The 15,427-nt window shown below is 36.9% G+C and overlaps 1 protein-coding gene across 2 annotated transcripts; it reads left to right on the top strand.

The window, feature by feature from the left end:
- The first annotated feature begins 1,451 nt into the window (after nt 1–1,451).
- Nucleotides 1,452–10,789, top strand: LOC145032116 (uncharacterized). Of its 2 annotated transcripts, none has more exons than XM_078980806.1 (15): nt 1,452–1,860; nt 1,988–2,127; nt 2,236–2,354; nt 2,486–2,531; nt 2,611–2,683; nt 2,772–2,829; nt 2,959–3,054; nt 3,818–3,935; nt 4,003–4,269; nt 4,524–4,625; nt 4,708–5,065; nt 5,149–5,998; nt 6,089–6,308; nt 6,398–6,517; nt 6,602–10,789. In XM_078980806.1, the coding sequence occupies exons 2-15, from the start codon at nt 2,038–2,040 to the stop codon at nt 10,250–10,252; spliced, it is 6,168 nt and encodes a 2,055-aa protein (XP_078836932.1). In that variant the 5' UTR covers nt 1,452–1,860; nt 1,988–2,037; the 3' UTR covers nt 10,253–10,789. The 2 variants fall into 2 exon arrangements, with proteins under 2 accessions (XP_078836932.1, XP_078836931.1); XM_078980805.1 differs by having other exon boundaries at nt 1,973–2,127.
- The last annotated feature ends 4,638 nt before the right edge of the window (nt 10,790–15,427 follow it).

The raw sequence follows: 15,427 nt of genomic DNA, 5'->3' as shown, positions 1-15,427 counted from the left end.
GAATGCCAAAGGCGTGAAATGAAATATGTGATCCCAAAAAACCAATCTCTCCTTCCATAATCCATTACATATCTGATTTGGGTACGTTGATTCTGGATTCAAATTCACGATTGCATGTTTCCGTTGGTCAGATATTTATCTTCTTCCTAAATTGATTTGTTTTATCTGATGTTACCTAATTTACGACGAAATTTCATTTTCTAGAACACGAAAGAATCAATAAAGAAAACGGGATCAGAACTGCAAATCATAAAGCAAAAGCGTTCTCCAGCTTCCTTAACCGAATAATTTCATGGATTAGGTAATGTAGATTTTGGATTTAAATCCACGAATGGTAGATTTTCGTTTTCGTTTTCGTCCTAATTTTATGTGTTCTAGCTGATTGTACCAAATTCACGGTGTAGTTTTAGCGTTCAGAACCTTCAAAGAATTACGGATGAAATTTTTGAGTCTGCTAATGTTTGTACAGTTGATAGTTTCATATTCTCACATCAGAGGAATTACTTGAATTCGTACCACAACGTTTTTTTCTCGATCTTAGGTTTTCCATTTTTAGGCTAATTTTGGGTCGAGAAAGTTTACATGAATGTAGAAGTGGTCAAGAAACCCATTTTTTCCAATTTTGCATGTGCATGATCCCTTTGTGATTCGTTTATGGTTTCAATTAGTCTGTTTTAAGTTTTTAATTGTTTAAGTTTCTCCATTCCCACAAATGACTTTATACATAACATAACAATTGCATTATATACGTAATTTCATGATATACATGCTCATCCCTCTAACAATGGTATTGCTTGTACAATCTACATAATAAAATACACTCTTCCTTTTTCCTTTCATGTATCTTAAGGCATCTAGGTTGATAAAAATGTTTGTTTGATCTTTCCTTTGGCCTCACGCATGAGAAAAACACTATGAAATGGATGAAATGACGTTTTAGCCTCTCCTAGCCATGCAAAAGCTTAAAGCCCACGATTTTATGGATTAAGAGGTCTTAAAGTACTCAGATCTATGGATGAAATGGTTGTCTTAACGGATCTAAAAAAACTAAAAATATAAAAAAACGATTAAAATATAGAAACAAGTTTAGTTTTGACTAAAAAATAAAAAAAAAATGAAAATAAAATAGTTAAAAAAAACATAAAACCGAGTTTTGAACATGTGATGCAATTTTTTGCAAACTACATGGGTCAAATTTGAATTTTTAGGACGATAGAGTTAACCATCAAAATCGTTAAATAGGTTAGAATGATAACTCTACGTTTTATTTTTGACCAGAGCCATAATAATAATAATAATAATAATAATAATAATAATAATAATAATAATAATAATAATAATAGGGCTTTTTCAATTACGTGTGAAAATGTTGCGGCTTTTGAACACGACAAACAGATACTAAATCGTGTCAATTTTGTGTCGGATTTTGAACACAAACACGACATTGTGTTTTTTACAATTGACACGAACACGAATTCAAATTTCAGTGTTGTCAAAATTTCCTTTCGTGTTGTGTATTTTTTGCATCGTGTTTTTTACGGTTGGCACGAACACGAATTCAAATTTCAGTTTCATCCAAATTTAGTTTGGTGTTGTGTATTTTTTTGTGTGTACATATGAAAAGCATACGTGAAGGCTTAGGGGCATTTTGGGGATTTAAGCAGAATTTGCAATGACGAACGAATTACATGTCGAAGCTTTGCTTTCGTCATCAATGGCGAAGAAGCTCCAATTATGGAGAAATTATTGTTTAATTTTACACTATTTTTCCCGGATGGACATGGACAGGAGCAAATTTGAAAACTGTTCGCTGTTGACGACGACGACATGGCTTTGGTTTTTCCTTCAGGGTTTCTTAAGGTAAGCCACATTTTATTTACAATTTGTATATACAATGGACTATAAATCGAGACCTCGAGTAGTTTGATGAATCACTGTAGTTTTGACCGTAAGCGACACCGGTGATTTGAAGGATCACAATTCACAGGTTTGGTTGTGAAGTGAAAATGTCGAGTTTGAAGTCTACTTAGACTGGAAATGGGGAGCGCTGCTAAGCTTATCGTGGATGCCCTGCTACAACGGTTCCTTCCACTTGCTAGACGTAGGATTGAAACTACACAAACACATGTAAGAATGGTTCAGTCACTCTGCATGCTGTTGCTTATAATCAAAAGTTTGTTTTAGTTGATCTTCCAGTAATTTCTTATTTCTTCAAATTATGTGGGGGAACTACAGGATGGACGTTACCTTCGGCCATCGGATCCAGCTTATGAACAAGTGTTGGATTCCTTAGCTTTGGTGGCTCGACACATGCCTGTACCTCTTCTTGAAGCGCTTCTTCGTTGGAGAGACAGGTGAGTTTTTTGCTTTTAATATTCAGATTATAGGCAACTAATTTGTTAAAGAGATGTACAATGATGTATATAGAGCTTCATCAGTCCATTGTATCACTGGAATTATGAATATGTTCTGATTTCTTTTGTAGTGAATCCCCAAAAGGTGCAAATGATACATCTGCATTTCAGAAAAAGGTTCAAATGACTTAATATTTCTTGTGTGCATCTCCTTGTTTGTGAAAGTGTAGTTATAATGATGCTTTGATTGGATTAGCTTGCAGTGGAGTGCATTTTTTGTTCAGCTTGTATTCGCTTTGTGCAGTGTTGTCCACCTGATGGACTTACAGGTTCGCCTTTTCCACCATTAGTCTATCCTTAATCCTTGTAAGTTAAGTCATTTTGTTCTAAAACAGGATATGCTTATTGTAATGGCAGAAAAACTATGGAGTGGGCTTGAACATTTTGTATTTGATTGGTTGATCAATGCTGATAGGTAAGGGTCAAATTGTCTTCAGAAATTTTAAGATATATAATTGATGTGCTCATTGATTTCAAGTGGCATAATTGGAATTATGTCATGTGGTGTCATGTTTAATTTATTTGATAAATTTGCTGATTACAGGGTTGTAAGTCAGGTTGAATATCCTTCGTTGGCTGATTTGAGGGGGCTCCTTCTAGACCTAGTTGCACAGCTTGTGGGTGCTCTATCACAGATCAGGTGATTGGTAAATCCGGTCGTTTTTTTTTTTCTTACTATGTGTTTATTGATGCGTAAGGCCAAAGTGCATTTTAGAAGAAAGCAACATGTTTTGTTTCTCGAGCTTATCATTGATATTTTTTTTTCTTTCTTGAAAGACTTAATAAAGGAGTGCAATTTGTAAAGTTTGAGAATTCCATATATCTTATTATTTATTTTTCCTAAATCTTAATGATTCTTTGATGAACCGTAGGTAGCTTTTGTTATATGTTCATCTAGTTGTAGATTTACAAACAACCAAAAGGCACTGCAATGTGATTTTATCTGTATATTAACCAAATGTAATTATCAGTAGTTAGGTTAATAAGAGTCTTGGTTTATGCTCCTAAGTATCATTTGGATATACCAACTACCAAGAATTATGGATTTGGTCTTTTTAGGTTTTAATTTGGTTTAACAGGTTTGGGTTTGGTTTAATTTTTTTGGTTGGGGCTCGTAGAGTTTGGTTTAATTATACATACAAATCATAAATTACATAATGCACTTAGAATTCTATCCCTAATACTTAATTTCCTTTCGATAAATTAATAAATACTTTAAGTCCTTAAGATGAATATAAAAACTGTTGTTCACTAAACATTGTAGCATGACATTTAGGATAATCAATAGCTTTGCTTATAGCGTCTCTTTAAAAAAGTTACAACAATTGCACGATTAGCATTACATATAATTACTTTTACATTGTGTTTCAGTATTTTGAGAAAGCTTCACATCTCCTGAATAGGTTCACATCTGTAACTGGACACTTTTTCATGGAACTCAACACCCGTCGTATCGATACTAGTGGGGCCCGAACCGAAACCCTCAGCATCATTAATGGGATGCGACATTTAAAGCTCGGGGTATACATGACACATTTTGTATTTGCTTAAAATATTATATGATTTATATGATAAATAAATATTTAAGGTAAAGACGGAGGGTGGTATCAACGCATCAGCATCTTTTCTGGCAAAAGCAAATCCACTGAGTCGTGCTCCCAGCAAACGAAAAAGTGAACTTCACCATGCACTTTGCAATATGTTGTCAAGCATTTTGGGCCCACTTGCAGATGGTGGAAAAGGTCACTGGCCTCCACCTGGCATGCAACGTGCACTTCCTGCATGGTATGAAGCTGTTGCGCGTGTAAGGATACAGATCACTCATTGGGCAGACAAACAGAGCAAGCATATACCTGTAAGTAAATGCTGAATTATAATCCTTGTAGCTTATATCAATGTTGCTATTATGGGTTACAAAACAAAGCACAATGCTATTATTGGTAAAGAAATGACAGCAAGGTTCTATTATTTGTAAAAGATATAGTATATTGCCTATATTGGTAAAAGAGTAAAGTATGTTGCTATTTCCATTTCCCTGCAATTTGCCCTTTGTTTTATTCTCTTCTTTTGGCTTGATTGTCCTTCTACTTTCTTTGTTTTTTGTGTTAGGCTGCTTACCCTTTGGTGACTCTGCTTCTCTGTCTTGGTGATCCTCATGTTTTTCTCGGTAACTTTAGTGTTCATACTGAGCAACTGTATAAACATCTAAAGGTAACTTTACATGGACACATTAGCATTATAATCTTTATATTCTTCTATTAGATGACATGGTATATATTTGTTTATTTTCCAGGATAAGAACAACCGGTTCATGGCTCTGGATTGTATACACTGTGTTACAAAATTTTATCTGAGTGTTCATGGGGAGTCCCAACAATCAAACCTGGTATGGGACTACCTGGACAGTGTGACAACACAACTTCTAACAGCTCTTAAAAGAGGGATGCTTACACAAGATGTCCAACATGATAAACTTGTTGAACTCTTTGTTACAATAGGGGAACATCACCTTGATTTTTGTATCAATCATGTGATACTGGAATTGCTTAAGCAAGATAGTCCAAGTGAGGCGAAGGTCATTGGTCTTCGTTCTTTACTTGGCATTTCAGTGGCTCCCACAAGCGAACATATCGGCTTGGAAACCCTTCATGGTGATTGATTGATTGATTATTCCTTTTGTTGTCCGATTTTCAAATCTTTCCTTTTTGACTTTGGTCTATTATGATTATGACAGCTCAGGACTTGGGTCACTACGTTCCAAAAGTAAAGATTGCAATCGAGTCTATATTAAGGTCATGCCATAGAGCTTACAATTTGGCGCTTCTCACCTCTTCAAAGACAACTATAGATGCTATCACAAAGGAGAAGTCACAAGGGTATCTTTTTCGGTCAGTTTTAAAGTGCATACCATACCTGATTAAAGATGTTGGCAGAAGTGATCGAATGACTGAGATAATACCCCAACATAGTATCAGCATTGATCCTGGTATTCGTGAGGAAGCAATACAAGCACTGAATAGAATTGTGAGATTCCTACCTGAACGTCGATTTGCAGTTATCAGAGGTATGGTGAACCTCATCTTACGCCTTCCAGACGAGTTCCCTCTTCTCATTCAAACATCAATAAACCGCCTTCTAGAACTCTTGCGTTTATGGAGAGCTTCTCTTTCTGATGATGATGTTGAACATGATGATTTCCATGCTTCAGAGATTGAAGCAGTTGGTCTTATCTTTCTTACTTCTGCTGATACTCATATTCGACACACAGCATTGGAGTTGTTGCGATGTGTGCGTGCTTTACGAAATGATATACAAAGCTTTATGTTATGTGAAAAGTCGGATCTCATAGAGCCTATACTAATGATCGATGTGTTTGAGGAAAATGGGGATGAGATTGTTCAAAGTTGTTACTGGGATTCCAACCGTCCGTTTGATCTGAGACGAGAATCTGACGTGGCACCTCCTGATGCGACACTTGAAGCTATGCTTTTTGAAAGCCCTGATAAGTACAGATGGCCTCGTTGTCTTAGTGAGCTTGTCAAATATGGTGCACTTCTCTGTTCACGTTCCATTCAGGAAGCAAAGTAATAACAACTTTTGAACTTTTTTTGACTTATATAACTGTATTATGCTTTTTATAGGATGATAAATTTGGATACTTATAATATTCTCAGGGTAGAGATTACTAAGAGACTTGCGCTTGTGACACCTGTTGAATTGGGAGGAAAGGCTCATCAGCTTCAAGATGCAGACAACAAAGTAGATCAATGGCTGTTGTATGCTGTGTTCGCTTGTTCCTGTCCACCTGGAAGGGAAGGAGCTGGTACTTCATCAACACGAGAGCTTTTCCGACTTATCATCCCCTCACTAAAATCTGGTTCTGAAGCATATGTTGTAAGTATTATCCATTAACTTTGTGTATTTATAAAAAATAAAAGAAAAACTTTACACATGATGCAGTAAAAGTAACATAGTCTTGACAGCATGCTTCAAGTATGGCTCTTGGTCATTCACATCTGGAAGTGTGTGAAGTAATGTTCAGCGAGCTGGCATCTTATATGGATGAAATTTCTTCAGAAACAGAAGGAAAACCAAAATGGAAGGTATTTCATCCTTCCATATAAACTTATTTACTTATTTAATCACATCATACATAATTAAATAATATCTTATATGATTTGACACAGAGTCAAAAACCTCGACGTGAAGAACTCCGAATTCACATTGCAAATGTTTACAGAAGTGTTGCTGAGAACATATGGCCTGGGATGCTGTCACGTAAGCCGGTTTTCCGTCTTCATTATTTGAAATACATCGATGAAACAACCAGATTAATCACAACAGGACCTCTTGAGAATTTTCACGAAATGCAAACCCTTCGTTACACACTTTCATGTGTACTAATCCCATTGGCGCCTGAATTCGTGGATTCAAAATCAGAAAAATTTGATCCGAAAATCAGAAAGCGAATATTCGATCTTTTTCTCTCATGGTGTGATGACTCAGGGAGTACGCTGACTCAGGATGGGTTAAGTGATTATCGGCGTGAAGTTGAACGATACAAGTCTAGTCGCTACACGCGGTCAAAAGATTCGGTTGACCGGGTCTCATTTGACAAAGAACTTTCTGAACAGGTTGAAGCAGTGCAATGGGCTTCCATGAATGCCATGGCTTCATTGTTATATGGCCCTTGTTTTGATTTTGATAATGCGAGAAAAATGAGTGGAAGGATTATATATTGGATTAATAGTCTCTTCATTGACTCTGCACCCAGGGCTACTTTTGGTTATTCACCCACTGATCCTAGAGCTCTATTTTATGGTAATAAACACACAGGAGGAGGAGCTACTGGACATGATAAAACCAAATCTGGTCACCTTCGTGTTTCTCTTGCTAAGATAGCTTTAAAGAATCTTATTCTTACAAATTTAGACCTTTTTCCTGCTTGCATTGATCAGTGCTATTATTCTGATGCGGGTGTAGCAGATGGATACTTCAGTGTATTGGCTGAAGTCTACATGCGTCAAGAAATGCCTAAATGTGAAATCCAACGACTCTTGAGTTTGATTCTTTACAAAGTGGTGGACCCATCTAGACAGGTTCGTGATGATGCCTTACAAATGCTTGAAACTTTATATATCCGTGAATGGGCTGAAGAAGATAAGATTGAAAGTTCCGGAAGCTGCTATCAAGCTGCAGTAGTTGGGAACCTTCCGGATTCCTACCAACAATTTCAATACAAATTATCTTGCAAGCTTGCTAAAGATCGCCCCGAGCTGAGTCAGCTTCTTTGTGAGGAAATCATGCAGAGACAACTAGACGCGGTTGATATAATTGCACAGCACCAAGTTTTAACATGTATGGCTCCTTGGATTGAAAATCTTGATTTTTGGAAACTTCAAAATTCAGGGTGGAGTAAAAGATTATTGAAAAGTCTTTATTATGTGACGTGGCGACACGGTGATCATTTTCCCAATGAAATCGAGAAGCTTTGGAGAACTATTGCGAGTAAGACGCGTAACATCCGCCCGGTTCTTGATTTTTTAATCACTAAAGGAATTGAAGATTGTGATTCCAATGCATCAACGGAAATAAGCGGTGCGTTTGCTACATATTTTTCAGTTGCTAAAAGAGTAAGCTTGTATCTAGCTAGAATTTCTCCACAAGGTACAATCGATCACTTGGTTTACAAATTAGCCCAAAGAATGCTTGAAGATAGTTTAGAACCCATCAGACCAACATCTAACAAGAGCGATTTGGGAAATTTCATTTTGGAATTTTCTCAGGGTCCAACACCAGTTCAGATGCAGAGTACTGCGTCTGTTGTTGATAACCTAAACCCACCGCCTCATTTGTCACCATTACAAGTTCGAGGATCTGTTGATGGTCAACTAACAAGGATAAACCTTGCTCCGGTGGCTTCTGGAAGGTCTAGCCAGCTGATTCCGTTGATGTCACCGTTAATGGGAGTCCGGAATTCACGAAGCCGACATGCTTCTCGAGATAGTGGGGATTACTTGATCGAGACACCGAATTCGAATTCCGAAGTAGATGGTCTACATGCTTTTAGTGGAATTCTCGGTGTTAGTGCTAAAGAGCTTCATACAGCCTTACAGGGTCATCAGCAACAACATTCCTTAACCCATGCAGATATAGCTCTGATCCTACTTGCAGAAATTGCTTATGAAAATGACGAAGATTTTAGGGAGCATTTACCTTTACTTTTTCACGTGACATTTGTCTCCATGGACAGCTCAGAAGACATTGTTCTAAAACACTGTCAGCTGTTACTCGTTAATTTACTATATTCACTCGGTGGGCGACATCTGGAGCTTTACACTGTTGAAAATAATGATGGCGAAAACCGGCAACAAGTCGCAAGTTTGATTAAATACGTCCAATCAAAACGTGGGAACATGATGTGGGAAAACGAGGACCCCACAGTCACAGAAATCAACCTCCAAAGTACAACGCTATTATCTGCACTTGTACAAAGCATGGTGGAAGCTATATTTTTTCAAGGTGATCTTCGTGAGACATGGGGAACCGAAGCCCTCAAATGGGCAATGGAGTGTACGTCTAGACATCTTTCGTGTAGGTCCCACCAAATCTACCGGGCCCTACGACCCCAGGTCAACCATGACGCGTGCATCCTTCTCCTCAGATGCCTTCATCGATGCTTACAAAACCCAGTACCCGAAGTTTTGGGTTTTGTTATGGAAATTTTGTTGACTTTACAAGTCATGGTCGAAAATGTCGAGCCCAAGAAGGTAATTCTATACCCCCATCTTTTCTGGGGGTGTGTCGCGATGATGCATACAGATTTCGTTCATGTTTATTGTCAGGTGCTTGAGCTATTCTTGCGTGTGATTGACCATTTAGTATTTTCGGATAGAACAACAGAAAACGTTCTTCTTTCAAGCATGCCACGGGATGAGTTTGACCACAGTGTGGTTGACTTTGACTTTGACTTTGAGTTTCAGAGAATCCCGGTTTTCAAAGGCGTACAACCTCTTGTACTGAAAGGACTCATGTCAACCGTGAGTCACGATGTTTCAGTCAAGGTTCTCTCACGGTTAACCGTGCCCTCTTGTGATTCCATATTCGGGGACCCAGAGACAAGACTTTTGATGCACATCATCGGTTTGCTTCCATGGCTATGCTTACATTTAAACCCGGAAGCAGTTGTGGGGTCCACTTTTTCCCCCCAAAACGCGTGTTTGGTTTCGATGAATCTTGCAATATGGTGTCGGGCGAAATGTTTAGATGAATTAGCGTGTGTTTTCACGGAGTATTCTCAAGGGAGAATAAAAAGTATAGAGGATCTAGTTGTGTGTGTTTCAGCGTTGTTATGTAAGAAATGGGTAGGGAAGCATTTGTCATTGGGTTTGAGACATTTGGTTGGTGTTTTGGAGAAAGGTCCTGTTGAATATCAGCGTGTTGTTTTATTAATATTACAGGAGTTTCTTCAGCATATTCCGATGGATGCTGTTCAGAGCTCACAAATATATGCACTTGTTTCACAGCTTCTTGAAAGTGGTTTGTGCTGTTCAGAGGTGTTAAGTGTGTTGGAAGCTCTTTTACATAATTACGGGTCTATCCATGATCCGGTGGCGTATTACGAAAGTGGCCTTGGTGGGGTGGGGGTGGGGGTGGACGAGTCATCATTCATGGCCCACAGTGGAGGTGGAGGTGGAACAACTGAGGAGTCGGGCAAAGAGTTGGGTTTACGGAATACCCGGTTGATTCTTGGGCGGGTGCTTGATAATTGTGTGCTTGGGAGAAAACGGGACTACAGACGATTGGTGCCGTTTGTAAATACCATCACTAACTTCTAACCTTCCCTTCAACTAGGTATATATCATCATCAAGCCAACTAAGTAATAGTTTTTGGTGTTAAAGACTTTTTATTAGATTGCTATGGCGCAAAGAGTTCCTAGAGGTGTCTCATTTCTTTAAAGGAAATACGCCATTTGAAATATGAGTATTTGAGTTTGATATTTTCATGTCTTACAGAAGTATGTTATTAATTGCGACAGACTTTCATATTTTTATTGTTTTATCTCTTTAATTGATGTTTTTTTAAACACCATTATAAATTTTCATGTCTTTTTCACAAAAGCCATTGTTAACCTTTGATGAGGTGGCATTTTGATGAAAAAAAAGAATAATCAAATTGATATATCTCATGGCAAAAGAAAACAATTAAACTCTGGGTTTCAAGCAAGATACTATTGGATCTCGATTATTGCAGTTAATGAAGCTACAAAGGAGGCGTTGTGGATAAAAAAGTTCATCTCCGACATTGATGGTCTTGTTGAGATCTTCGGTGACAATGAGGGTGTATTGCCTTGGCTAAAGAACTCAAAGATCACAAGCACATAAAGCATACATTTGGAAAGTACCATTACATACAAAAGCTAGTAGAGTAACAACATAAGAGATATGTGCTAATCCGTTCACTAAACTATTGTTACAAACCAAACATGATTCTAATGCTAGGTACATTAGATTTGCAAATGAATTGGTTTGAGTGTATTTAGTGTAGTTCGATTTTGATTTAGGAACTTATACATTGTAAATCTTTATCTGATTTGATGATTATTATGTTGAGATCTTAGTATATGCTCGTAATGAAATAGCCATATTTGAGTTTTATATACCATACATATTTTTTTTAAATAAAAAAATTGTGCTTCATATGGCCTAGATTTTACCCATAAACGATTTGATAACTACTACTTTTTGAATTGCTAACCTTTTGAATTGTTGCTCACTATTTCATATTTTGTTCATTATTCTTCGGCGTCATTGTTCATCTATCATCAAGTTAGTATATTATTTTTTTTTTCTATTATCTTAGTACTTAATTATTTGTTTTTATTTTTATCATAGATACTTTTTAGTTAACTTCTTTTTTTACCAATTTAGTTTTGTATTGAATTTATATTTTTATCATGGGTTTCTAATAAATTAAGTTATTACTTCTTGCTATGAATTAATTATTTATATTATTGTATTTATATGTATTATTGTATTACATATAAGTTTGTTTTGTATAAAAATATAAGACTATGTTTGTAATTGATATTGCTAAGCTTTTCTGTTTAGACTCTATGTTTGTTATCATTTGAAGTAATTTTCTACTCGTTTATATTTTGTAAATTATTTTGTCTACTCTAAAACAAAATCCTGGCTACGCCACTGTATGCTCGAAGTAGTCATTTTCATTAGTTTGTTGTTGTGTGATATTTTCATGTTTACTTGATTTCCTGAATATTAATTTATTCAAAGTAAGTTGTGATTTAAGACTGTCATGAGGTATTAGTGGATAGTTCACAGAAAGGCGATTAATACTCATGCGTATTTAGAGATTACTTCATAGAAATTGAAACGAGTAAATTTAAGATGACAAGATCTTAGATACTTTAAAGTTGTCTGTAACTGACATCCGGAATGTGAGGGTATGAAATGATGAGTGGCGAGGTTTATGTAGTCAAAGTTTATTTGTTTCTTCTACCATAACAAGAGAAGCGATATCACCGCCCCTCTGAATTATTATAACAACCCAATTTTTCAAAAGAAATTTTTTCATTTGAATTAGTCACATACTTTCCACAAAACATGAAATTCCAAATACAATTGTTTTCAAAAATTCTTAGCCATTACAACTTTATTTCAAATCATCAAAGTGTCCCATAAAAATGTCTGTGAGAGAGAGAGAGAGAGTGCTCGTCGTGCCATCAAACCTTGCCCTTGCCCTTGGGCTCGGATGTACCTCAAAAAATCCACAAACTGTAAGCTAATTCTTAGTGAGTCCCCCAGAGTATACCCCACACACAATCCACATCATACATATCATATTAGCTACAAAAGCTATCTATACAAAATAAGCCCTGCATAAGGATGCCTTGGGCTCCTCCCACGGTCTTACTCCAGGATGCTATAGGCTCCCCCATATGGTCTTACACCTACATGCCATGGGCTCCCCCATGGTCTTCCTTGCTGGAAAGCCATGGGCTCCCCCTACATGGTCTTACATCTAAGTGTCATGGGCTCCCCTATGGTCTTCCCTACAAGTATCACATATAGCTAGCAATACAACAAGTATATCAAACTATCATACCACATATCTCTACCAAAAAAATACCACAATCACAAGATGAGCCGACCTTGGTGCCTTAGACCCATCCGTATGGTGAGAAGACTCACATTTCAAATGCTGAACCGATAAGCTAAGGTTAGATATATCCCACGCACTGCTCCTCCTCAACTGCCTATAATCATCATGTGATTAACTTGTCACAACCCCATAAATACCCTCAAAGTCAACCCTGGTCAAAGTTGAGGTTAACAATCCATGTTGACCTCAACTTGTCGAGTACATCCAATAACTCGTCAAGTTCCATGAATAACTCGTCGAGTCACTTGAGTGACTCATCGAGTTCCTTAATGTCCAATGGTCGAAAACTCTAAACCAAAATCACTAACTGAAAACCCTTGACCGAAATCATCCAAGATCCCGAAAATGGGAAAACCCTTTCCAACTCGTCAAGTTGGCTAAGCAACTCGTCGAGTCCCTTCAGTTCTTCTTGTGTTCATTCCTTCCCAGTGCGTTCTAAGGTTCCGAACTCCAGATGCAACCTCCCCTAGTGCAGTTACCACGTTAAGTTGCAAACTTTACGTGCATGCAAGGCTATAACACCAAGACAAAGCAACCTACAAGGTTTTAGTGCATGAAGAGGGACAAAGCTAGATAAAGTGACCAACTTTATGATATTGGGGACCTAGAAAGGTCCATATCTGAAACCATATCCTTGTGACAATTCCCAATCCAAACATGACTCCATTTTACACCAAAATGGCCATTACTTCAATGAAAAGGGGTCTAAGCAACTAAAGATCAAGGTGATGACTTGATACCTCAAGATAGTTGCCAATACCAAGTAGATGTCGGATCTACTGCTTCTCTCCTTACTCATTCTTCAAGCTTCACAATATTTACAATCACACCAAGAAATCACTCACAAAGCTCTCTTTCTCTCTCAAGAAGGTGCAAAGCTCAGCTTGGGTCCTCTCTGACTAATGGAGTGGTAAAGGAGGCCACAAGAGGCGGGTTAAGTCCATTAAATAGAGTGCAAACGCTAAAAATTAGGGTTTCTCTTTACATCTCCTACTCGTCGAGTCGGGGCCTTCCGAATCTTCGAGTAGGGTCGAAATCCTATGTCCCATAAAAGCTTTTGCTCGACGAGTTGGAGCTCCCTAACTCGCCGAGTCCAAGCACAAAATTCTAAAGAATCAGATTATTCAACAAATACTTGGAACAAGTGTTACAATTCTCTTGTGTTGACATCAAACTAATGGTCGTGTTTAGACTAAATTGATAATGAATCAATATTGCAGTCTGTTGTAGTCAACACAAATCTCTATCGGGAAACATAATCCTGACCGTCTAAGATTGACATCCTTCCATGTCGCATGTTCATACGGATATCTTGAAAAACAAAGGAATCTTTTGTCACTTACCTAAGGACTGTTTCATACCTAAAGGTTATGAGTACAATTATAGTCTTGGCTAACGTACACCTTTCTAGGGTTAAGGAATATATGACTATACAATTATTGTGACATGTGTAAAAGTGGGAGAGTGTTGGAAGTATGTCTATGACACAAGAAGTTAGTAATATTTCTATAAATAGCAAGGTCCTTTTGGGTTACAAGTAATATATGATTTAAGCATAATATAACAAAACAAGGATTAGAGGGGTTAGTTTGCTAATTCATCATGTCATAGTGCATTAATTAGAAACTAAGAGGAATTAAAGTTTTTAAGTGTAATTATCTTTAATTTAAATTGGTAAGTATTTATACTATAAATTTAGGGATTTATATATCAATAAAAAGGAGAATAATTGATTTATTCTAACCCTAGTCGATCCTAGCGTGTGAACAAGCCTCTCTCCCTTATTCGCTCCTCTCCCTCTCGGTTTTTCTTATCCATTCCGCAACCCTTCTTTCTAAAGGTAGAGCTTCAGTTCTGGACAAAGAAGAAGGATTGTCATATCATGCTAGATCATTTTCTTGGGGTGCTTCCACATTAGAACAGTTCTAGTTTGGGATCTATATCATCCAAGAAATCAAGCAATGAATCGAACCATTAAAAAGTATACAACTCGAATTATACTCTATGATTTTTAGTTTTGTTGCATTAAACCATGAACTTGTGATCCATGGTGCAATATAACGGTAAAAGTTTTAAACTTGCTTTAGTTGTGTTCATTTGTAAAAACCATCATATTCAACAACTAAGGCATCCTTCTCTTCCTTGGAGGCAATGGTTTGATACATTTAGTTTCAACCTGCATACGTCTCTATTCAAATGCCTTATATTATCTTAATATGCATTGGTACATTTCAGTTTGCTAAACCAATCACTAATGTGTTCCTATGGACATTGATGAGTGTAATTTAATGCAAAACATGCATATTTACAAGGAATTCCATGGAATCCCCAAAACCAACAAGAGCAGTGAGATGCCTCCATATCCACCAAAAATGAGTCAAGGCCCTTTATGACCTCATATAAATTCTTTCCACTTGCTAGAACTAACTAATGCCTACAATGTGGGTATAAAACATTAGAATTACGAACCAATATTCAAAACTCATGCTATTATAGATAATACATTATATTTTTTTCCCTTATTTTTGCATCTTCTTCAATCTAGCAGGACAATTATCACCATCTGAACCTTAAGCTTTTGTTAGTATTTTGCAACGCCTTTCTATTACATGGATTATAGGTTTTCCTTAAGTAACCAAATCGACCCTAGTTTTTTTTTTATAGTTAACTATAAATACTTATTTAAATCATTAGTTCAATTTTTTTATTTAATTTAGTTTGTTGTTGTTGTTGTTGTTGTTGTTATTATTATTACTCCTTTATCTATTGCATGTTTCCGTTGGTCATATATTTTTCTTCTTCCTAAATTGATGTGTTCTATTTGATGTTA

Source organism: Lactuca saligna, chromosome 2, assembly GCF_052625555.1.
Source record: "Lactuca saligna cultivar CGN05327 chromosome 2, ASM5262555v1, whole genome shotgun sequence".
In the NCBI taxonomy this organism is placed as follows: domain Eukaryota; kingdom Viridiplantae; phylum Streptophyta; class Magnoliopsida; order Asterales; family Asteraceae; genus Lactuca; species Lactuca saligna.
Note: the sequence above shows the minus strand (reverse complement) of the source record. Positions and strands in the feature narration are given on the sequence as shown.

Coding starts and splice junctions, on each gene's coding strand:
- LOC145032116 (XM_078980806.1), top strand. CDS start 2,038: ATGGGGAGCGCTGCTAAGCTTATCGTGGATGCCCTGCTACAACGGTTC. Junction 3,936..4,002: donor TGCGACATTTAAAGCTCGGG/GTATACATGACA, acceptor TAAATATTTAAG/GTAAAGACGGAGGGTGGTAT. Junction 4,626..4,707: donor AACTGTATAAACATCTAAAG/GTAACTTTACAT, acceptor TTTATTTTCCAG/GATAAGAACAACCGGTTCAT.